Genomic DNA, 22,552 nt, shown 5'->3' with positions numbered 1-22,552 from the left:
ATGTTTTTGCAATGCGAGCAAAAACAAATGGGAAGACATCAAGAAAAAGCCATTTTATTTCTATTTAATTAACTTCTCCTCATCAATTATTCAGAATACTTCTCAGTGTGGGGAAACCCTGCAGAGGCAGTTTCTGAAGGAAGCACCCCACTGAGAAATGAAAAAACCTCAGGCAGAAGCAGATAACCTGCCTCAACTGGTTCAGAGAGGACAAGGAAAAACAACCTGGCAGGTTAAATATTTACTTCAAATATCCAGAATGTTAAGATCATCCAAGAGTTTGTGTTCCCCTGAAAACACATTAGAACGATAAAACATTGTGTGCACTACGAAAGCGCAGGTTACTAGAGTTCATCTGGACACAAAAACTGGCACTGCATTTTTCCAGCTTCTCTCCTCCCTCTCTCCCTATTGGCTAGAAACAACATGCCATCCAGCTGACTGCTCTGCAATTGGCTGAACAATAAATTACAAAAAAAAAAAAAAAAAAAAAGGAGTGTTAGTGTGCATCTGAATGAGAAGAGGAGAGCCGGTCTCTGCAGTGTTACCCCAGGGCAAAGCGCCCTGAGTGATGTGATCCCGATGGGCTGATGCTGCGCCACGCAGTGCCGGATTTCAATTAGGATGAAAGATCGTGTTTCATTGGTGGACAGGTGGATGAAAATGAGACCTGTGCACTCTGAACTAAACTGAATAAAATAGGAACAAACTGTGCTCCGATGGTATAAGTGGCTATGCTAAAGGCTGCAGCAGATTAACTGGAGTTTGTGAATTTCTTACTGAAGAGGACGTGCTTGGCCAGGCTGTTGATGACGTGTCGTCTAAAGAGTTCGTCTGGGACTTCTCTGTCCATCGCTTCCTCTTCCTGCTCATCAAACTGACCATCAGCCCTGGAACAGCAACAAACAGTCCAAGACATCAGGATATCGCTGCAGAAACGCAAAATCTTACAAAGTATTTCAGGTCCAGTTTCTAGTGCAAATATCTTAATACAGTTGGAATAAGACAAAACTAGCTTACAGGTAACTTTGTAGCAAGATATAGAGAGTTGTTTTAAGTAAATAACTTGTTCCACTGGCAGATTATTTAACTTATAACAAGACATTTTTCTCATGCTAAAAGAAAACTTTTAAAAAAAAAATATTAAGGAATTATTTACTTAAAACAAGCCTCTATATCTTGCTACAAAGTTGCTTTTAAGATATTTGCACTAAAAACTAAACTAAAATTACTTAGCAAGATTTTGTGTTTTTGCTGTGTAATTCTATTCAAACATATTCCAGCAGGGTTTCCCTCAGTGTATTATAAGCCTGGCGGGCCACCAGGCTTTATTTGTGCCCCCACCAGGCTTAGCGTTGCTTATTTAGTGAAGTATTTTTAAAATGTTTGTATTTTTAAGGCTTTATATTTAGTGTTCAGGTATTAATCAATAATCCTGATCAGAGTTTATGTCTTAAATTGAACTTTACATTTAATTCAACTCCATAAAAGGTGACAGACTACGCTCTTTGTTTGTTTAAGCTGCAATCTATCCTAGAAAATACATTTCAGATCTGAAGTTGACGCCTTACAAACGTTTTTTTTTACCACAACATTCCAACGCCAAACCTGTATTTCACATTTCTTTGCTTCCTTTATATCCAAGCTCTTTGTCTGTCTCAACATGTCCCAACAAGCCTCGCTCCTCGGTGAATAAAAAACCTTTTGGTATGCGACTGCTAACTTGTATTCATTCCACTTTTTTAAAAGTGATATAAACTCTGAGGAAACAAACCGAGCTGTCATAAGGAACATTCTGTACGGCCGTCTCTGTTTTACTAAGATGAACTGGAGCAACCTCTCCCAGTGGAAAGTCGAGGGCTCAGATCTCGGATGTCGGGTGACAGACGCCGCTGTGAAGCAGCAGGAGGGAGAAATTAGCTCTGGACATAAAGGCTGTCACATCTAAGGCGAAGGGACATCTGGTTTCTGTGTTAACGACGGACAGATAAAAACACTGGATGAGGAAAAGTGCATTACTGTGCAGAGATGATGTATGGCATCAAGGCGTTTTCCAGGGACACTGGAGGGGGAACATGACGGCTCCTCTGGGTGTCCAGGTACTCCTAAATATAACAACAGGGACACAAAAGGCTTTAGGACTTTTAATTAATGACTGACGCACTGAATCAAGATCTTAAAATACTTCATTAAAATGCTTTACAGTAAACATCGTTTATTTCAAGTGTCAGGAGTTTCTGCTTTGCCTAATGAGACTGACGCGGCTTTAGAGAAACACAGTTCCAGTTAAAGTTTCTGCAGAGTTTTGGAAAACTCGACCTTTATATTTGTGATTATAGGACAGATTTTCTTTTTTTCCTAGCATGAATCCCAACCTACTGATCAACGCGAAAATAAAACGTGGGTCCTCATCCAGGCTTTTTTAAAGTTTTTTATTTTTACCATTTTCGAGCTGTTGATCTGACTGAAAATACTGGGAAATTAAATAAGCAGCTATTTTTTTTTAAAAGGAATGTGTACTTGTCTTTCCCTTTTTGAAGACAGGTTGTGTTTCACATCATATCTATGCTCCAGAAAAACTCACATACAGTTAAAAAAATCCTTTTATTTTTTTATCATTTTCTTAAAAAATAGTGAATTATAAAAAAAATGCTTCAAGGTCATTTATTTTATGTGAAATATTATAACTTACTAACAAGTAATAACACCAGAATAAAGTCATAATATTAGGATAATGAGGTAATAGTTTTATGAGAAATAAAAGGAGGAAAGTTGAGCATCTTTAAAGTTTTAAGGTATCAGTTTTACAAATAAGGAAATTGTTATCAGTAGCAGAACTGTGAAACAACTGTCTATTAAAAGAAGCTTTGTTCTTTAAAACAAATATTATTTATCATGTTGATGTGACTTTCTCCTGGCAATATTGTGTCCTTATTCTGCTAATATTTTGACTTTATTCTCATAATATTATGACCATGTTCTGGTACCCAGTAACATTACGAGGAACTTCTTTCACCACCGAGCAAAAGTGCTTAAAATAAAAGTAGGATTTTTCCTGACTCTTTCAGTGTGACAACATGTTGCTGCACTAAAATACATAATTTCAAGTATTTTGGACACATTTTCAATAACAGTAGTGGCTCCATCGGTAAAAGGCCGGTGCAGATTTACCTTTAGGGAGAAGGGCTGGTTGAAATCAACTCGAACACAACCGTAGTTTTTCCTTAGCATCCGAAACACTCCACACGCTATTCCCCACCAACTCTCATTCTGCTTAGGTTTACCCTGAGGAGCACAAAAAACAAACAAAAAAAAATAACTAAATAAAATGTGGATTGGGTAATCATAGATCAGAAATAAAAAAAAAACAGACAACAATCGAAAACATGGGTTAAGAAATACATTTAGCAAGAAAACATATTTTTCTCTTTAAAAATATATAGATATGTATTGGTTCTGTAAAAATATTAATTAATTGATAATCCAAAAATCAACTGATTAACTCTACATTGTATTGCTGCTAAGTCAAGCAGAAAGGAGTGAGAGTGTTTATTTTTTCTGCAGATGAATCCTTTGCTACAAATGATCAGATGTACGGTAAGGTAAATTTATGTTTTTGCATTTTGGGCAATAAAACCTCTCATTTCCTTTTTAAGAAGCAATTTAAATATTTGCATCTTTTAATGCATTTCTAATATTGTATAAAAATTAAGTGATTAAATGTAAAAATTGCAAAATGTGCTGATCTTATTATCCAAGTAAATAATCATACATATACATAAATTTACAGTTCTGGAAAAAGATAATAGGCCACTTAAAATGACCAGTTGATTTTACTCTTTATAGATACACATTTGAGTAAAATGAACATTGTTCTTTTATTCTATGAACTGCTGACAACATGTCTCTGAAATTCCAAGCAAAGATTTAGTATTTATTTGCAGAAAATAACCCAAAAAAAATGTAGCGCTTTCAAAGACCTCAAATACTAATGTTTTAACTCAAGAAGAGTTCTGAAACCAATATTTGGTGGGATAACCATCAGGTTTTCAATGGGGTTCAGTGGAGTGGGCTCTTATTTTTTTCCAGAGCTAAATAAACGTTTGTCGTCAAAGCAAGGAACACAGGCATCGTCCAAGAGCTTACCAGCTGCTCGCTGTTATAGTTGCCTTCAATAATGCGGTCATACGAGATGCCAACTGGTACGACCAGCACGTCTCCGATTGCCCCTGTGAGCAGCGTGTCGACCACGATGGACAGCATGCCTGCGCGGGGTGGAAACGGCTTCCCGCTGCGGGACCGCGTACCCTCCAGGAAGACCTCCAAAAACTGCTGCTGCCTCAATAACTCCTCTGTGTACTGCAGGGGGATTGAAACAAAGGGTGCGTATGTGAGAGGAGTGGGCCAAAGGTCGATGACAAAAAGCAGCGCCCACCATTAAATACTTGAGGTGAAAATGTTTGCCTTTGAATAACAGAAATTAATCCAGGGATAACGAGGATGTGAGTAAAGCGGATGTAGGCTACGTTCGCACTGCAGCCAGATTTCCCCCCCCTTTAATGCGACCTGTAGCTGATCTTTTCATGACAGTCTGAACAACAAAGGTCAGATTCTGTTTTGAATGCGACCCAGGCCACTTGGATATCCGATACTTATGCGATTCAAATGTGACCTGAATCTGAACGGCCAGGTCGCACTCCTCCCACCGGAACGTTATTTATACGCGACAAACGTCACTATTCTGCGTCCTCAGACGCTTAAGCGGGAAGAAAAATAACAAATATGGCGGACTACGATAAGGATTAAGTTGTTAATGTGCTGGCTCCAGTTGGACAACTTCAAAATTGTAAGCTATGCTACACCGTTAGCATCCACGTTTATTTCTGCAAACACTGAGCACTACTACTTCTTCTTCTTTACTGAGCACGCTCTCTATGTGTGACGTTATTGCGCCCTCTACTGCGCATGCTGGACACTTTCAGGACGTTTGCAGTTCACACTGACGATCACTTAAAAGTCACTTATATTATTTGGAAGTGTGAACGATCACAGCAAAAAAATAAATAAATAAATAAAAAAACAATTTGACAAAAATTGGATTTGGGTCACTTCGGGCTGCAGTGAGAATGCAGCCTTAGTTCATAAGAAAAATAATCCCTGAATGCAACCTTTTGACTCGGGCATGTTCAGGTCACAGCTACGCAGCGTAACCATATCCCTCTGGATTTAGCATACTCACAGCTGTCTCTTAAGAAGAGAATTTGTTTCCTGAAATATAACATAGATAAGGTCACCGAGTTCAAACTGCAAAGAGAAAGAACATCCAGGCTGTAAGGGAGCCATTTTGGTCTTCACTGCTTCTGCATTTCTCCCTGTGGAATATGATCTTCTGCTTGACAACATTTCAAATGTTGTAGCAAACTTGGATAATATTGTCAGTTCAACGAAAAAACCCCCCCCAAAAAAAACAAACTGGTGCTCGTCATTTTGAGTGGCTGCTTATGCGTCTTGCAGATAACCGTTATCTGACAGAGGGCGTGTAAAGTCAGCTCGACTGCACTCTTCAGACTTTTCAGTTTTAAAGCTTTGTCAGCTACATATCAGCACTTAAACAGAAACATCAACATAATTTACAGTGTAGCATCCAGACTCGTTGAACTTAATCACATTTTGTTACGTTACTAATTTCTGTTTCTATTGCAATTTACAGTGAGAACAATACAAAGTAGCACATAGCTACAAAGCTGAAGTTGATTTTAAAGGGTTTTACTTTGTAAAATTGCTCAGACTGAGTCAGGTTGGATAGAAAGCACCAGATCTCAAGTGGATTTGAGTTTGGACTTTGACTAGACATCTCTACTACAGTATATGAATATGGTTTTATGTAAATCACTCCAACGTAGCAAGTCTTCCCATTGCAAAAAAACCCCCCCAAAAAAAACAAACAAAACTGCTTTCTACTTGAAATGAAAGGCAGCTACTTGCTGGATTTCATTTTAGGGTGTCAGATTAGGGTTGTAACGATTCCTTGAATGATTCAAGTACCTAAATTATTAAAGATCCTTGAAGAAAATGTATCTGCCTCGTAGCTTTGTTAAATTATGTTTTATTATTCAGAGCACCGTGTTGCAGTTGGGTGACTGATTATGTAGCGTAACGCTCTCCCTATGAGTTATTGACAAAAGCTACGTGTTAGCAGTAAAACGCTCAGTTTTCAAGTTTTGCTTGAAAACTTGAAAATCAGTTAATGACTCATCAATGTTATTAATTGATGATAATGTCTTTTTTTTATCATTTTTGGGGGCCCAATAAACATCCTTAAAGTGACTGGCGTGATGCCTGGAGTATGGCAGCCTTTCTCCTCCGAGAGCTGCTGCCTAGTGGCGGTGAAGAGCGCGGCGGGTGCATTTATACAGGTGAGCGGATAGACTGAACACAACGGGCAGCTGGGCTTTAGATAATAAAGCGTAGCTTTATGGACGAACTGGAAAATTAACCTCATATCATCCCGGTCTCACAAATGGGTGGCAGAGCGCATCGTGGCGGTAGCTTCGTTTCTGTGACGAATGTAGGTGTCAAATCCCATCGCTAACATAAACACAAAAGCTATAAATGGCTGGGCAAAGTGAGAATTCATCGATTAAATTAACTGAATATGAATACATAAACTAAAACTTAAAGTAGACTTTTTTTTAAATAAGAGTGAACTTGCCTTTTTCTTATTAAACTGAATATAATTTCAGATTTTTATATAACTTTTCTTCAGGTTAACTTAGAAAGTGAGCTAATATAGTTACAGGTTAATTTTCTAAGCTACAGAAAAGTTATTCTTAGTGATGCTCAAATATGAAAAATTGGACTGATGTTGATATCCATTGATATCCATTAGTAACTCTGCTGGTATGTTAGCTTTACCAATATTTTATTTTATCAAATTTTTTTATTCGATTACTCGATTAATTAATAACCTATCAATTTTTTCTTACGGTTACTAATATTACTAAAATATTAGTTTACAGCAGCTCTATGTCAGATTACAGAGGCCTAATACAGGTACACACCACTACATATTTTTACATTTTATTTTATACTTCTTTGACATTTGAAGTGTTTAGCTGCAATGTAACAAAATGCAAAAAAGCTAACTTTACTTTTGAAAGCTCCTGTCATTTAAAGCTTCTTAAAGTGTTTAGAAAGTAGTTATTTACGGTTTTTCTCCTTCACTGTGGAACTGAACAGGTTTTCTGAGTAGAAACCTGCAAAGCTCTATTATCTGGCTGAACAAAAACAGGTTCTCATTCGGGTTCTGGGTTAGATACTCTCTTATTTCCTACAAAGCTTTTCATCCACACACAGAAACCCAAAACCTTCCACCTGTTTGAAAGGTGCTGAACCATAAAAGCTTTGAAACTTGCATTATGTGACGGTTTACAGGTAAAACATGGAGGCCGTTTTAACCACCTGAGCTAACTTGGACGTGTGCGGTCACAGAAGTTCGTAAACCGATCAGGAGATCTGAAAACGAATCCTTAAATTAAAAAGTCAGAAGATGCATAACTCGACCCAGGAGGTTTCACATCCCTGGATCAAATTTACTCAAGTAAACATCAGAGGGACATTTTACAGTGTTGACTGCAAATTTAGCAGGTTTGAATAACTTCTGATTAGACCTGTCACAATAAGCAATAAATCAATTAATCGCATGATAAATTTAGACAAACTCAATACTTTCCATTTGAATGATTTATTGGATTTCTCTTTTCTCTCTTTCCGCCAAAAACTGGATGACAAAAGTCTTCAGTCTGGTGCTTTAATTTAAACTAGCCCCCTTTTTTGAGACTTTATTATTCTTTTTTTTTTGTTATTTCTGTTGTTTTGTTTATTTATTTCGGATATTTAAAATATATTCCAGTTTCAGTGTTAAATGTTCATTAAAACTTAAAGTTTATTGATCTTTTGAGAATGTGTTCTTGCATTATTATATCATCGTTTATCATGCAGAAAAATTTGCTGAAGTGACAGGCCTACTTCTGAATAAGAATAAATGTTGCGCTGAAATAATGTAAGAAAAGCAGAGAAGCATAAACATCAGCATCTCGTTGTGTATAAGAAAAAAACGACTTACTGTATGCAACAGCGACCTGTACAAAATGTCTTTCTTTCCATCCGCTGTCTCCTCCATTCTCCGCCGGATGAAAAATCCACCGAGTTTACGAATCACAGTGCTGAAAAAAAGAGAAAAGAGATTAATTTTGTCGGTATGTTAGGTCAAACTTTATACGAGGCTTTGCAGCTGCTTACCTGAGGATCGGGATGCTGAGATTGTTTCCTGCTGCGATGTGGGGCGCCTTGATGTTATGACAGAACAGAATCAGCGTGATGAGTAGGTAGTCGATGTGGGATTTGTGGACTGGGAGGAAAATCATGGGCAGTTTTCGCTGCAAAGACCAAAAAATTTTAAAAATTAACTAAAGAAAAACTGCATCTGTTCACAGAAAACAATAAATTACAAATATGTGGGACAGAGGTTTAATTTTATCAGGGCTCAAGCACAATTTTCATCTCTAAATTGTTTCTGCAGACTCCAGTCCTTTTAAAAGTATCATAGCTTAAAATATAAGCATGATGGATGGACAATGGACAAACAGAAATGAAGTCTGAAACTTTTCCGTGAAGAAACTCTGGACATATATAGTTGTAAAAATCTACATGGGATGCAATACTCTAACTTCCTCTGAAGCCTAATGATAAGGAAGAGTAAATATGCACATCACTAAGCAAATTTTGTTGTTTCACTTTTGCAAAATGATGCTAACCTCTGCAGCAGCTTTCTTCACCATCTCCAGCTGTCCTTTGTGGATCTGGATGCTCCAAAAGAAGCCATTGAACAGCCTGAGGAGAACCCACCCAGTCAGCCTGAAAGGATAAAGTAAAGTAAAAATGGAGCAACAAGCCTGTCGTTCTTATTTTCTAGAACAGAACGATCCTAAAACCTGATGAACGGCGGGGAAACGTTGGCCACCATCTCCTGGAGGACGGCTCTGGCTTTCTGCTTCACTTTACTGACTGGCTGGCTGACTGGAGCCTCCGACTCTGCAGCAACCTTCGAAATGGTAGACTCCACCCTGCAGATTACAAGCACAAATCACAAAAACATCTAAAATCAAAAATATCTAGTGTCTCTTTGGTCTGTTTTATACGTTTTGCATTCACTATAGCTGTTACGCCGACTTTCTGTGATCAACAATCAATGAAGCAAATATAATAGGGGTGTCAAACTCATTTTCATTTTGGGCCAAATCCAAAATCTGAACATTCTTCTGGTTGCGCCAGAATGTATTGCTAAAACTAATTAAACTGTTAAAATATCAATAAATAGCTGTTCTTCCAAGATTTTGTGATTGTTTTGTTGTTTTTTGTGTTCAAATTACAAATTTTGTGAAGCTAATTTATAAATGCTTGTTGTTTTTACAATATTTGCAGAAGTGTATGATTTTGAAAGTGACTTTTTATTAATGGCTGTATCGGTCAGGTAAGGCTAAGTCAGCAGTCACTTACATCCAAATGTTTCTGGCAAATCTTGAGAAAATTTGCAGTAAAAATTGGGAAAACTTTGGGGATTTGTTGATTTTGTAGATTTGTGAAAAATTGGAGGGACTTATTGATATAACTTAAAGTCTAAAGAGCCACATGAAAAGCTAAGGCGGGCCAGATTTGGCCCTCGGGCCTCGCGTTTGACACGTGTGCTCTAGCTCCTAAATGGAGCAGCAACAATCCAGCCAAATTTGCAGTATCGTAATCCCACCACACTTTGTGCCATCTGAAAAATGTAAACGGTTTCTGAAAGGGGAGACGATGCGCTTTCCAGCCAATATCAGGTTATTACGGTAATTTCACCCCCCCGCCGTAGCTGGGAGTGAAATTACTCCGAGGGGAACTCTTTTAATAGACGGTAAATTGCGAAAATAGCTGGCCAGACATTGAAAGTTCCAGTTGCTATGGATAAATGGGCAAATATATTTACTCACAGGACATTTAAAATACTTTGTACAATTAAAATAAGCAAAAATCTCCGGGCAGAGATTTTAAATTCAGGACATAGAGGGTTAAAAAAGGTCACGCCGACCCCCACCTGCTGCTGTTGAGCACATTGTCGACCACATTCCTGGTGAACATGTCCTTGTGGACGTCTCTTTCCGTAACGAACAGCACATAGCTGAGCCTGCGCGCCAACCAGCCCCGCTGTCTGCAGCATCAGACAAAGACAGACCAAAACACAAGGCATCATTCTTGTTCCCCTCATACAAGTGCTGAAAATACGCACAGGGATATCCTGGTGATTTAACATTAGCAGATACAATCAATAACTGGCACCCAGCTTTGTCATTAAATACAATAGCTTTAGTGATATCCACTTTTTTCCAGCGCAGTGTGTGCACAGCCAAAACAAACATTACCAACATATTTATTTAAGAATAACAGAGATCTATGTTGACATAGTGTGTCCGTACTTTCCCCACACCAGATGGTCTCATAAAGACAATATTGTTATGGGTAAAACTTTAGGAAATCAAAGTTTTAATGAAACCAAAACACTTTCAACACTGCAAAAACACAAAATCTTACCAAGTAATTTTGGTCTAGTTTGCAGTGGAAATGTCCTAGCACACTTAAAATATGATAAAGTATCTTAAAAGTACATTTTCAGCAAGATACAGAGGCTTGTTTTAAGTAAATAATTCCTTAGTTTTGGTGAAAAAGTTCTTGTTTTTCTTATAACATGGGAAACATTTCTTATTAGTGAAATTATCTGCCAATCGGAAAAGTATTTTTCCACTAATATTAAATAATTATTTACTTAAAACAAGCCTCTGTATCAGGGGTGTTAAAACTCATTTTCGCTTTAGGCCAAATCAAGATGATGAATGCTCTTAAAAGAGCCGGTTTTACCAGAATGTATTGATAAAACTTGTTCACAAATTGTTAAAATACCTGTGAATTATTAAAATTAAATAATATTATTGAACATCTTTTCAGTTCCTCCAGGACTTTGTGATTCTTTTTGTGATTTTTTTGGAATAAAAATACAAATATTTGTGGTACTAATTAATAAATATTTGCAATATTTGTACTTATTTATGACAGTAAATGTAACTTTTTATTACTTGCTGTATAGATCATGGATTATAATCTGACATTAATTAAGGCTGAGGCAGCTGTTAAGTACAAGTAAAAAAGTTTTTGACAATTTTTGAGAAAAAGTCTGCAAAAAAAGTGCTGGGATCTGATTTTGTGTGAATTTCCACAATTATCCTCAAGACACTGGAGGGACTGATTGATGTCATTTGGCAGTAAATGAATGAAAACTGTATTAGTCTGATTGATAAGATAATATTTAAGCTCAGTCTAGAATCTAGAGGGCCACATAAAAAGCTACGGCGGGCCAGATTTGGCCCACGGGCCTTGCGTTTGACACATGCTCTATATCTTGCTAAAAAAGTTACTTGTAAGTTAGTTTTGCCTTACTTCAAGTGTACTAAGATATTTCCACTACAAACTAAACCAAAAATACTTGGTAAGACTTTGTGTTTTTGCAGTGAAATGATCAGTATCAGAGATCTGCTGTTAAAGTTTGAGTTTCAATTTTACACCTGAGAATCGTTCAGTCGTGTTTGGAACAGATTTTTAACTATTAAATCCTCAAAAATTACTCTGTCTTCTAAAGTGAAAGTAAAAGAGAGACTGTACTGGCCGCTGTGGTCTGAACACTTTATCCCCAGACAGCACTCAGTCTGGCAGAAAAAAAGCCTTGTAGAGAGCAGCTGAAACATTGGTCATTAATATTTATGATCTTTGAAGGAAAGCGCCAAGTTTGGGACGGAGAACAACTTTTCTTCTTTCTCTGCTGTAGTGGAAGAAAGAATTTATCCAAGCAGTGTTAAAGATGAAAATCTCTCAGTCGGGTTTATTTAGTAAGCAGAGTCAGAGTCTTTTTATACCCAAACACAAACATGCATAAACAATTTAGAAGACAGACTGTGAGAACTAGCTTCTGCTTTCTATCCATGCAGCTGCAGACATCAGCTACATGACACCTCATGAGCATAATTAAAATAAAGTCATGCAATAATCAGCTCAGAGACTCATGAAACTTTAGAAACCAAAATTCAGCAGTTATAAGTGTTTTTGAATAACAAAGTTGTCAATAACATTTGCACATGATTAACCTGAGCCACACTGAAACATGGTGTGTTTGGAAGTAGGCTAGCTTAGCATTTCAGCATTTTATCAAGCTGTGCTGCAAAAGAAAAAGATAATTAAAGATTCCAACTATATGTTTAAAGTCAGATGTAAAATTATAAACCTATGAGCGTCTTAAGTGATGTGTTTTCAGAACAATATCGTAGCTTTTTTACCCTCATTAACCCCGAGCTGAAGAAGCCTGAGGCTGTCCTGCTGCTTTGGACCAGGATTTGACTGGACCGACCTGGATGCCATTTGTGAATAACTGAAATACTGATGATAAAATGCGGAATGTAGCTTTACTGCATCTTAGTGGCTCCAGGTTTTCAAGTACGTACATGGCATTAGTTTTACTAAAGTATCACACACCTATATTTTTATTTTTTGCCCCTCAATATCAAGGAGAAAAAAACTCTTCTTGGAACATTCCCAGTTTATTTATTTATTTATTATGTCGTTGTTTTTTAGAATAAAACTACAAGAATTCAATATTTTCTTTTAATTTTAGCGCTCCATACCAAGATGATCATGTCCCATCTGACATCATGTGAATAGAAAACAGACAATGTGTTTTATTAAGGTAAAGCGGTCATTTTTGTGCATATTTAGGCCTGTCACAATAATCAATAGATCAATTAATCGCATGATAAATTAAAACAAACTCAATAATTTCCATTTGTTTCTTTTTTTTTTCTTTCTACCACAAACTGGATGATTAAAGTTTTCAGTTTAGTTTTAACCAGCCCTTTTTGTTTAAAAGACTTCAAAATTCACTTTATTTGATGTTTTATTTATTTATTTTTAATATTTAAAATGTCTTCCAGTTCCACTGTTAAATGCTCATTAGAATTTAAAGTTTACTGAACTCTTACCATTATATAATTTTAAAATGGCCTCCAAACAACAATATTATCGTTTATCGCAATAACTTCTGGAACAATTTATCGTCCAGCAGAATGTGTTATTGTGACAGGCCTATGTGTATTTACACCAAGTGTATGTTTAAGTTGTTTGAGGTTTTAGCGTAACTTTTAGGTGGTTGCATGTGTGCAGTGTCACTTGACAAACACGTTAAATTATTTATAAATCCGCCTTTCCACTGTGTCACAGATCAGGCCATTTGACCTGAAGCCATTCATTATACACACATTGCTTAGGAGCGCAGCACCTGCCTGACATGTACCGATTATATTATCTATAGGAGAAGCATCTTAAAGACATCCGACGCCAACAGATTAACTTATTCTTCTACCAGAGCTTGAGTTTGTTCTTCTTTTTGAGGGGCAGCTAAAAATAAAAACGGGTGTAGCTCTGACTTTGCTAACTAGTAGAAGAAAGAGATTGTCTTCTGTTTACCTCGTGTTGGTCTCGTTGATGTAGATGACGTTACGAAGGCCCAGAGATGGAATGCTGGGGTTGAACAATTGTTCCTGCAAAGAAAAAATAAGATCAAGCAAATTTTATTCCTTTTAGTTGGTTGAATAGATTTTATCAAAATGTACAGTCTTGCAAAAGCATCTATACACCTCAAGTTTTTTTAAAAGTTACATTATGATTACAAACATAAATGCATGTTCATGTATATTTTTTATACATAAAAACCTGAAATATTGTGGTATGCAGTATTATTTTATTGCAGCAGCGTTTTATTACACCCTGTCTGTATTTGACAGCTTTTCAAATGATTAGATGACAAATGACACTTCATGACAACAGTTGAAAGCATTCATGAAAACTCCTTCATCTTCATGACGGCTGTTATGTCATGTTTATGACAGTGTCATGTCAGTCTTATGCACACCATGTCAAATAAAGTGTTAGTTAAATAAAATTTAATTAAAACATTAAATGGTTTACATGTATGCCCTCATGTCTGACCTACAGTTGCAGGAAGAATCTCACACATTTCTGTGCAAATAATTCAATGTGGTACATTGAAAAAAAAAGAAAACAGGGAAATGTGAAGGTGAGTCAGTGACACAGCAGTTATTAACAGCAGGAATTTTAATGATTTTATTGCTGAGAAAAGCCAACTGAATACCTATCATTCTCTCTATAATTCACCATTGGAAAACAATTAGAGACTCATTTTTATTTTGGGCCAAATCCAAAATCTGAACATTCTTAAAGGGGCGGTTGCGCCAAAATGTATTGCTAAGGCCTATTGAACTGTTAAAATATCAATAAATAGCCGTTACTCCAAGATTTTGTGATTGTTTTGGTGTTTTTTGCGTTCAAAATTACAGATTTTGTGATGCTAATTTAGAAATGTTTGTAAGGATTCTTTTTTACAATATTTGCAGAAGTGTATATGATGATGAAAGTGGATTTTATAAATGGCCGTATCGGTCATGGACTATAACCTGACACCAGGAAAGGCTAAGGTAGCAGTCACTTAAACCTAAATGTTTTTGGCAAATCTTGAGAAAATTTGCAGTAAAAATCGGGGAAAATGTGGGGATTTGTTGATTTTGTGTGAATTTTGCAGATTTGTGAAAAATTGGAGGGACTTGTTGATGTTATTTAGAGTCTAAAGGGCCACCTAAAAAACTACTGCGGGCCAGATTTGGCCCCCGGGCCTTGAGTTTGACACACGTGAATTAGCAGAGGGACTTTACCCAGCTCTGAGGTGTACAGGAGTGACAGCATCGGCCCACAAATGGCCGCTTCCTGTTCAGCAGGCCCTCCTTCCACGTCATGGCACAAGAGCGCAGGACTGACGGACTGGTGCTGCGGTCCTTGAAGCACAGCCACACAGAAAACTCAGTTAGGATGAAAGCAGAACACATTAAAAAAGACTTCAAAAGGACCACACTTTCAACATTTGGACTAATTTGTAGCTGTGATTCCATACAGCAGGACAGTTAATTTGCACGTTTGACTTACAGGGTCTTCGTTGGGATGTTTCCAGCTGTTGCACCACTGCTCTCCATTGCTGACCGGCAGCAACGAGCCGTCGGGCAGCTCCATCTTCGCTGCTGCCTCCTTACAGATCACACGCACCAGATGCCTGCAAGCTGGGGAGATTTTACAAACATCAGCCTTGAGAATATACTACCCATTCTGTGAAGAAGAGTCTGCATGTCCCCTCAACTCGGGACAAATTCACCTCCAAATAAAACCTGATTTCATTTCCTACCTAAATGTTTTCACACTTGGATCTCATTGACTTATTTGTTTTCGTATTGCGGGAATTTGTCTTGAGCACAACGTCAATTAAATTATGCGCACACAAAAATCTGAGCCTGTATTTTACATTTTTTCAAATTAATGGCTGTGCTTTTTAAAGGTCCCAAGTATTTGTACGACTGCAACATTTCCACATTTTGTTATGTTACAACTAGGCCTGTCATAACAAATGCTGCTGCACGATAAATTGTTCCAAAAGTTATTGCGATAAACGATAATATTGTTGTTTTGAGACAATTTTTAAGCAATATAATTGTAATAGCATAATAATGCAAAAATGCATTCTCAAAGACGAATAAACTTTAAATCCTAATGAACATTTTACACTGGAACTGGAAGACATTTTAAATATCCTAAATAAATAAATAAATAAAACAACAAATAAAATTTATTTTGAAGTCTTGGTAAACAAAATTGTCCTTCAAAAAAAGGGTTAGTTGAGACAAAAGCACCAAACTGAAAACTTTCATAGTCCAATTTTTGGTTGAAAGAGAGAAAAAAAGAGATAAATGATGAATCATGCCAATGGAAATTATTGAGTTTGATTTAATGTATCATGTGACGAACTGATTTATTGATTATTGTGACAAGCCTGGTTTCAACTCCTTAAAATTCAGTTCATTTTTGGGAAGGTTTTATTCAATAATCTGAGAAATTTGATGAAAAGACAAATGGATGATTTACAGAAAAAATTATGCTACTGAATATTCTGAGTTCCAGAAAAACTATTCAAAATTTCATTTAAAAGTTTATCCATACCTGCGATATCAAACAGTGTATGATGCAACAGGAAACCATTTCACAATAAATGAAGCTTTCCTTCTGACTAATCAAAAAAGAACTTGCCCCAGCAAGCTGAGAGAACACACAGGTAGCATGAAGTAAGCAGAGATCCAACAAATGTACACTGTGAACTAGGTCAGTGAGTCACTTTATGAATGAGTGTAAAGCTCCTAAACATCATATAGTGTGTGTGTCAGAGGTGGGATAAACTGCATCTATTTAAGACTGTCCAGCAATGGATTACCGGCACTCTGAGCTGCAGTCCCTTTAAGGTGCTGTGATCCTAGAAAGTGATGCAAATGCAGATAAAGGAAACTGGATTTTCAAACAGGCTAGTGACCGAGAGTAGTCCTGCAGATGGGGTGAGTTTACTGGGCAACAAGCTGGATTAGGTAACAAATAAAAGCAGGCAGAATGAAGAATTACGAGTTTCAATACAAAAGCAGGCCTGATATAACCAATTACGACCATTTACGTCATAAGAAAGGTGGAAAATAAAACTTTAAAACAACAGAGAAATTATGTACTGTTCATACCTAATTAAACAAGATTAATCTTAAAGCGAGAACATGCAGACAGGAGCACATATTGTAAATACAGTGTATGCACACCACTGGGTTAATCCGTCTCACACTGTCTGTAATAACCAGGTCAAACAGGAGAGGTCTTTGTGACAGATGGGCAGTGCAGACAACAATAGCACAAACCAAGCTAGCCTCACCGCACTGTAATTTCGCCTCTCCGGAAAGAAAACTCAAGTATGCGCAGAGTTATTTAAACGTGTCCTCAGGAGTTTCTGCTGTCACAGTCTGTAGCTCTCTGCAAGGCATGCTGCTGCTGCTGAGCTTCAAGGGGGGAAATCCCTAAACAGCTTAATCAGGCAAAGTCCGAACATTACATTAAGTTATCAGTAAGACCAATAAAAATGAGGATCCGTCCGTCATAATGACTGGAATGTAAATTCAGAGGCATCATGTAACCGTGTCAACAACGTAGTGTGTACCAGCGCTTCAATACAGGTATTGTGCCTTTGACAATACACGAGCTGCACCGGCTACTATCTCTTCCCCAGCGTTGGCATTGTGGATGCTAGCATCAAGGTTAGCTACAACAAAACATGCTAGCGAGAACAAAACCCCCCACGACTTACCTTGATTATTCTCTTACGCTGAGTCATATTTCAAAAATTAAGCTCGTTGAAAAAACACAAACCGGCATGCCGCTGAGCGTTTTACCACCCGGAGTAGTCGTTCACAAGCTAAAACTGAGAGGAGTGGCCAGCACAGCGCTGACGAGAAGGGATGTATGACAAGAGGCAAGCGCACGCCACCCGGTAGCCGTTTTAGGAGCAGTTCTGCACTAGCGCTGGCTGCCGCTAGGGGTCAGTGCTGTGCCAGCTAAAAAAATGCACTTGCAGTAGAAACAGTCGAAAACTGATTTTTACGTACTACTGTATATAAATAAAATATAAACCTTTTCTCACTGTCTGGCACATTGAGACAGGAAATATTTGCTCTGGCACCAAATATTACCTGTTTTATTACCAAGCTTGTTTCTATGACCATTACTATCTACAGTAACTCTTCAATTAAATGAGTTACAACAACGTTTAATATCCCTTTGGGATCAATAAAGTATTTTTGAATTGAATTTAAAATGACACAAAGATTGAAATATTTAGATATTAAAGAAACCAAATTGAAAAGTTTACAAGCATTTCATAGTTTTTGATTATTGATCATCACCAAAGACATAACAAAGCCATGTGGCTTATGTTTTCCTCCGTGAGTTTCTCATGTTTACTAGTATTTTGGTTTACTCCTCTTGAAAGAACTCAATGGTTATGGGGATGTACTGCCAATCTGATGTTTGTGTTTTTACGTATTTTTCACTTTTTGTATTGATGTTACTTTTGTGTATCTATGGTTATTGTCTTTTTTAAAGTATTGTTTTTGTTGTTGTACTGCAGCCTTGCCCCTGCTTCCTAGACAATTTTTTCCTTTGGGAGACTAATAAATTATCTTATATTATCTTAGCTTAACTGGTGGTGCTAAATCAGATTTAAAAGCTCCTTTTCTCACTTTCTCAATTCTCTCCATATATTTTATTTGGAAATGAGATCAGGGTTTGTGATATCCATGCCAAAATATTAAACTTGTTAAGCAGTTTTAAATTAATATGCTTCTTGGTCCTTGGTCTTCTGTTTGTTCACTGATGTTCTTTAACAAATATCTGAGATATTACATGACAGCAAGAATTATATAATAACTAGATGGGCTCCATATACTAGTTAAGTGTTACATAAAGCCAAATGGTTATACCAGATTCTATTTAGGGGTTTACAAATGTACAAATGCAGGTCACATATGTCACATTTCAAGATGTGAACTGTTGTGAAAAAGTTAATTATTTTACTTACACTTTACAGCTCTCCACTACTTCATATTGGTCTACCACTGAAAATCAAAATGACTTATTGAAGATTGTGGATGTACTGAAATATTGTGAACACTTTCAAATACTTTTGAGAGGCACTTTACCAACAAGACCATATTTACATTAACTTTATATATCAAAATTATTCAGAAAGTATAGTTTTTTAATGTAAAAACGAAACTATTTTTACAGTTCCCTGAATAGATTGAAGTGTCACTTCAGAAAGTCTTCTGCGGCTTCTCGTGGTTGGATTAGCATACTGCATGTTTTTGGACCGTACCACTGTGTCCATTGAGAAATAATGGAATACGCTAAAAAAAAGGTATATTAACATACTATAATAAATATCTCCATAATTTTAAAATATATTTTAGCACAATACCACATATTTTATTCCATTATTCATTTTATTGTAAAGAACTAGACAATTATGATACAAAGTGAACGAGTCACCCATCTTTATCGCTGAAATGGTACAGTCTCCTCTCGTTCTATTTCCTCCGTTTCTGTCAAGCTATCGGTAGCCATGAGGTAAGGCAGATATTTGTTTACCCACTTGTTAGCGTTTATCTGTATCGTGGTAAACAAAAATGTTTTTGGTTTTGATATTTAAACTTACACAATTGACTCTGGCTCTTGTTCAGTTTCGGTGAATGTGATAATTTCACATAGAAAGCCGCTTTCGGCCTGTGTTGGAAAGCTAACTATGCTAACATGTAACCAGACATGTCAGAACATGAATCCACTGCATGGCTGCGAACCAGCGACACTTCACTCTGATTACTTATTATTCTCTGCCATATGAACAGAAAACTTTATTTTCTTTGGATTGTTAAAACCTAAATTCCAGTAACCAAACAACGCCGCCTCATTGTGGTTTTCATATTTTAGTTTACAACCTGGGTTAAAGCTGTTTCTACAAGCAACCACAAAATAGAGTTTTTAGCTATAAAATTAATTAGTTAGTTAATGTTGCTTAACCTGTCACATTGATTTCCCCAGTTCTAAATGTATAAGGTGCCACTGACCTAAAAACAATTGGTGACAATCTAAGATATTGATAAGTCAGTGATTTTCAACTGAAAATAGTTGAAATCGATTTATTTTAAATATAGTTATCTAGTTATTTTCCAGCTGTTGCTTAGTAAAAAAAGTAGTTGTCTTGTCAAGTTCCCTACTGATCTGTGTACCTATCAATGCATTAGCATGCCTCATATTCATTCATCCATTAACCAATTTCTGTTCTTCTAATTCATATAAACGTTTGTATTGTTTAACAATGGAGTAAAAGCATTGATTGGTCTGAATATTTGAGTATTTTGAGTGTGAAACGCGTCTGAATCTTATTTATCCACCTAATATTTGTGGTTATTTTTGTACATAAAGCATGCTCAGGCTCCAGAAGCGCCTGGCCTCCAGCGTCTTGCGCTGTGGCAAGAAGAAGGTGTGGCTGGATCCCAATGAAACAAATGAGATCGCCAACGCAAACTCTCGTGAGTTCAGAATACAGTGTGAAGCGTGTGGTGTTGTCCGTAATATCCTGCACTTGTCTTATTTCTCTGCGTTTGTGTTGCAGGGCAGCAAATCCGAAAACTGGTGAAGGATGGCTTGATTATCAGGAAGCCAGTCACCGTTCACTCCCGTGCACGCTGCCGCAAGAATACTCTGGCACGCCGCAAGGGACGTCACATGGGCTACGGTGAGTTATTACAAATAAAAATTACTCTCTGTACTTCAAATTCACTTTCAGCCACTTTCACATGGTCAAAGTAATCTATATTTTATTTACTGTGACTTGCAAAAGTAGTATTAACTCCATTTTGGCCTCAACTAGCCCTGTTTTTTGAAGAACAATTTTGTTTACAGAGTTGTGAAAATTCATTTTATTTGTTGTTTTGTTTGTTTGTTCTGGATATTTAAAATGTCTTCCAGTTCCAGTGTTAAATGTTCATTAAAATTTAAAGTTTACTGATCTCTTACCATTATATTACTTAAAAATGGTCTCAAAACAACAATATATTATCGTTTATCGCAGTAACATCTGGAACAATTTATTGTCCAGCAGAATTTGTTATGACACTTGTAGTTGTGACAAGAATTTAACTTTTTGGCCAACATGGAAAATAATGGAGTGGGGAGGAAATATGTGCAGTTCTTTTGAAGTTTGGCAGTGATATGACAAAATATGACTTTAAATGCTTGGTTATAGATAAATTTAAGATTTAACTGTCACTGTGTGCATGCAGATTGTAGCTCTACTTGTTAGAGTTTCTGAATGAGCTTTACATTTCATTATATTTCCCTCCCAGGTAAACGAAAGGGTACAGCCAACGCTCGTATGCCAGAAAAGTTGACATGGATGAGACGTATGAGAATCCTGCGCCGTCTTCTTCGCCGCTACAGGGAGTCAAAGAAAATTGACAGGCACATGTATGTGGGAATCTCCGTTAATGTGGTGAATAAATGTGTGTTTCACTTCCTTTTACTATGAATACCTGTCTGTATATCAGGTACCACAGTCTCTATCTGAGGGCGAAAGGTAACGTGTTCAAAAACAAGCGTATCCTAATGGAGCACATCCACAAGCTGAAGGCTGATAAGGCTCGCAAGAAGCTTCTGGCGTAAGTTTTCTCGTCGTTTTGTTTTTCTTTCGAGACAACAACCTGACGTTTTGTTGCTGAAATTAATTTCTCTCGTTCACCTGTGCAGCGACCAGGCTGAGGCGCGCCGCACGAAGACGAAGGAAGCCCGCAAACGCAGAGAGGAGCGTCTCCAGGCAAAGAAGGAAGAGTTCATAAAGAGCTTGTCAAAGGAAGAAGAGACAGCGAAGAAGTAAATGCAACATGTAAAAAAAAAATCTGTCAGGTTCAACTTTTGTTGTTAATAAAATTCTATGAAATTAATTATCTGCTTTTGTTGTGAATATTACTTTCTGGAGGAAAAAACAGAATTGTAAGGATTTTTGCTCAAGAAAATATGGCTGTGTATCCACATCAGTCCAACAGGTGGCAGTAGAGCACCACGTCCTGTCACAATAGACGCCTCAATGTTTAGTTCAGTGTGGTCAGATATGCCTAAATGCAATTACCTGCATGATTTATTTACAAAAACAGGCTGTGCAAGGTGGCATGTTCGGTTTCCAAAGCATGAAGATGCTTTACAAATCAAATTATCAATTAAAAATACAATTTGGTAACATAATATGTAAGAAATCGTTAATTTGTTTGCTTGTATTGCACATAATGCAATGCATTGCATATCCAACTGAAACTTAAACATTACATAACATTAGTGATATTTTTTTCTGTATATTGACAAACAAGAATATAGTGTCTTTTGCAATTTACACTAAAAGGATGTTAATTATATTTTGAGTAACCAAAGAGTACACAATCGTCTCCATGTCATTGTGAAATACAATTACAACTGGTATCCTGTAAAATATAATAGTTTAATTCAGTTTTACTGTTTTTGTAACTGGTTAGTTTTTAAAATTGTACTTTACAGCAACATAATGTAAATAATTTGCCAATAATATATATTCTGCACATTTTTACCTAGCATATGGTGCGACTGTAATGTCAAAGACTCAGTGATTTAGTACTGGAATTAGAAATTACGGTATAAGAAGAATACAAAACACATTTAACAAAAGAAGCAATATTGTTGCAGCTGCACAAAAATCGAGAGCTGGCGTTGCAGAAACCAACTCGATGTGTGTAATTTGACAGATAAAGTTTTATTCTTTAACTTACATTTATTTATATTCCAAAAATAAATAAGTTTGATATTTGAGCAAAATATCAACTACCTGTTTTTATCCTCCAGGCGATAAGGAATACTTCATGAAATGAAAAGACGATGATAATGAAAGGATTATTGTCTTTAATTTAGTAAATGA

At 36.8% G+C, this 22,552-nt stretch overlaps 2 protein-coding genes across 2 annotated transcripts in view; one reads left to right on the top strand and one right to left on the bottom strand.

The window, feature by feature from the left end:
* gpam (glycerol-3-phosphate acyltransferase, mitochondrial) overlaps positions 1 to 17,575 on the bottom strand; it is a 36,477-nt gene extending 18,902 nt beyond the window's left edge. Inside the window, exons 1-13 of the mRNA XM_007577490.2 lie at positions 17,366 to 17,575; positions 15,130 to 15,260; positions 14,862 to 14,981; positions 13,600 to 13,673; positions 10,133 to 10,246; positions 8,994 to 9,125; positions 8,817 to 8,916; positions 8,302 to 8,438; positions 8,126 to 8,225; positions 4,147 to 4,359; positions 3,172 to 3,285; positions 2,020 to 2,105; positions 781 to 890 (exon numbers count right to left, since the gene is read on the bottom strand). Coding sequence (XP_007577552.1) covers positions 781 to 890; positions 2,020 to 2,105; positions 3,172 to 3,285; positions 4,147 to 4,359; positions 8,126 to 8,225; positions 8,302 to 8,438; positions 8,817 to 8,916; positions 8,994 to 9,125; positions 10,133 to 10,246; positions 13,600 to 13,673; positions 14,862 to 14,981; positions 15,130 to 15,213 — 1,384 coding nt within the window. The 5' untranslated portion in view covers positions 15,214 to 15,260; positions 17,366 to 17,575. The remainder of the gene's footprint in view (positions 1 to 780; positions 891 to 2,019; positions 2,106 to 3,171; positions 3,286 to 4,146; positions 4,360 to 8,125; positions 8,226 to 8,301; positions 8,439 to 8,816; positions 8,917 to 8,993; positions 9,126 to 10,132; positions 10,247 to 13,599; positions 13,674 to 14,861; positions 14,982 to 15,129; positions 15,261 to 17,365) is intronic.
* A 1,512-nt stretch (positions 17,576 to 19,087) lies between these two features.
* On the top strand, positions 19,088 to 21,554 carry LOC103155710 (60S ribosomal protein L19). The gene is made up of 6 exons (XM_007577489.2): positions 19,088 to 19,182; positions 20,038 to 20,144; positions 20,228 to 20,350; positions 20,961 to 21,081; positions 21,162 to 21,272; positions 21,361 to 21,554. The coding sequence occupies exons 1-6, from the start codon at positions 19,178 to 19,180 to the stop codon at positions 21,485 to 21,487; spliced, it is 594 nt and encodes a 197-aa protein (XP_007577551.1). The 5' UTR covers positions 19,088 to 19,177; the 3' UTR covers positions 21,488 to 21,554.
* Positions 21,555 to 22,552: the final 998 nt, after the last annotated feature.

Source organism: Poecilia formosa, unplaced genomic scaffold (assembly GCF_000485575.1).
Source record: "Poecilia formosa unplaced genomic scaffold, Poecilia_formosa-5.1.2 Scaffold444, whole genome shotgun sequence".
Classification (NCBI taxonomy): domain Eukaryota; kingdom Metazoa; phylum Chordata; class Actinopteri; order Cyprinodontiformes; family Poeciliidae; genus Poecilia; species Poecilia formosa.
The sequence above is the reverse complement of the archived record's forward strand: the minus strand, read 5'-3'. Positions and strand labels throughout refer to the sequence as shown.

Excerpts from the sequence above, each read along its gene's own strand:
- LOC103155710 (XM_007577489.2), top strand. Across the intron at positions 20,351-20,960 it reads GGGACGTCACATGGGCTACG|GTAAACGAAAGGGTACAGCC; the intron begins GTGAGTTATTAC and ends TTTCCCTCCCAG. Across the intron at positions 21,273-21,360 it reads GCTCGCAAGAAGCTTCTGGC|CGACCAGGCTGAGGCGCGCC; the intron begins GTAAGTTTTCTC and ends TCACCTGTGCAG.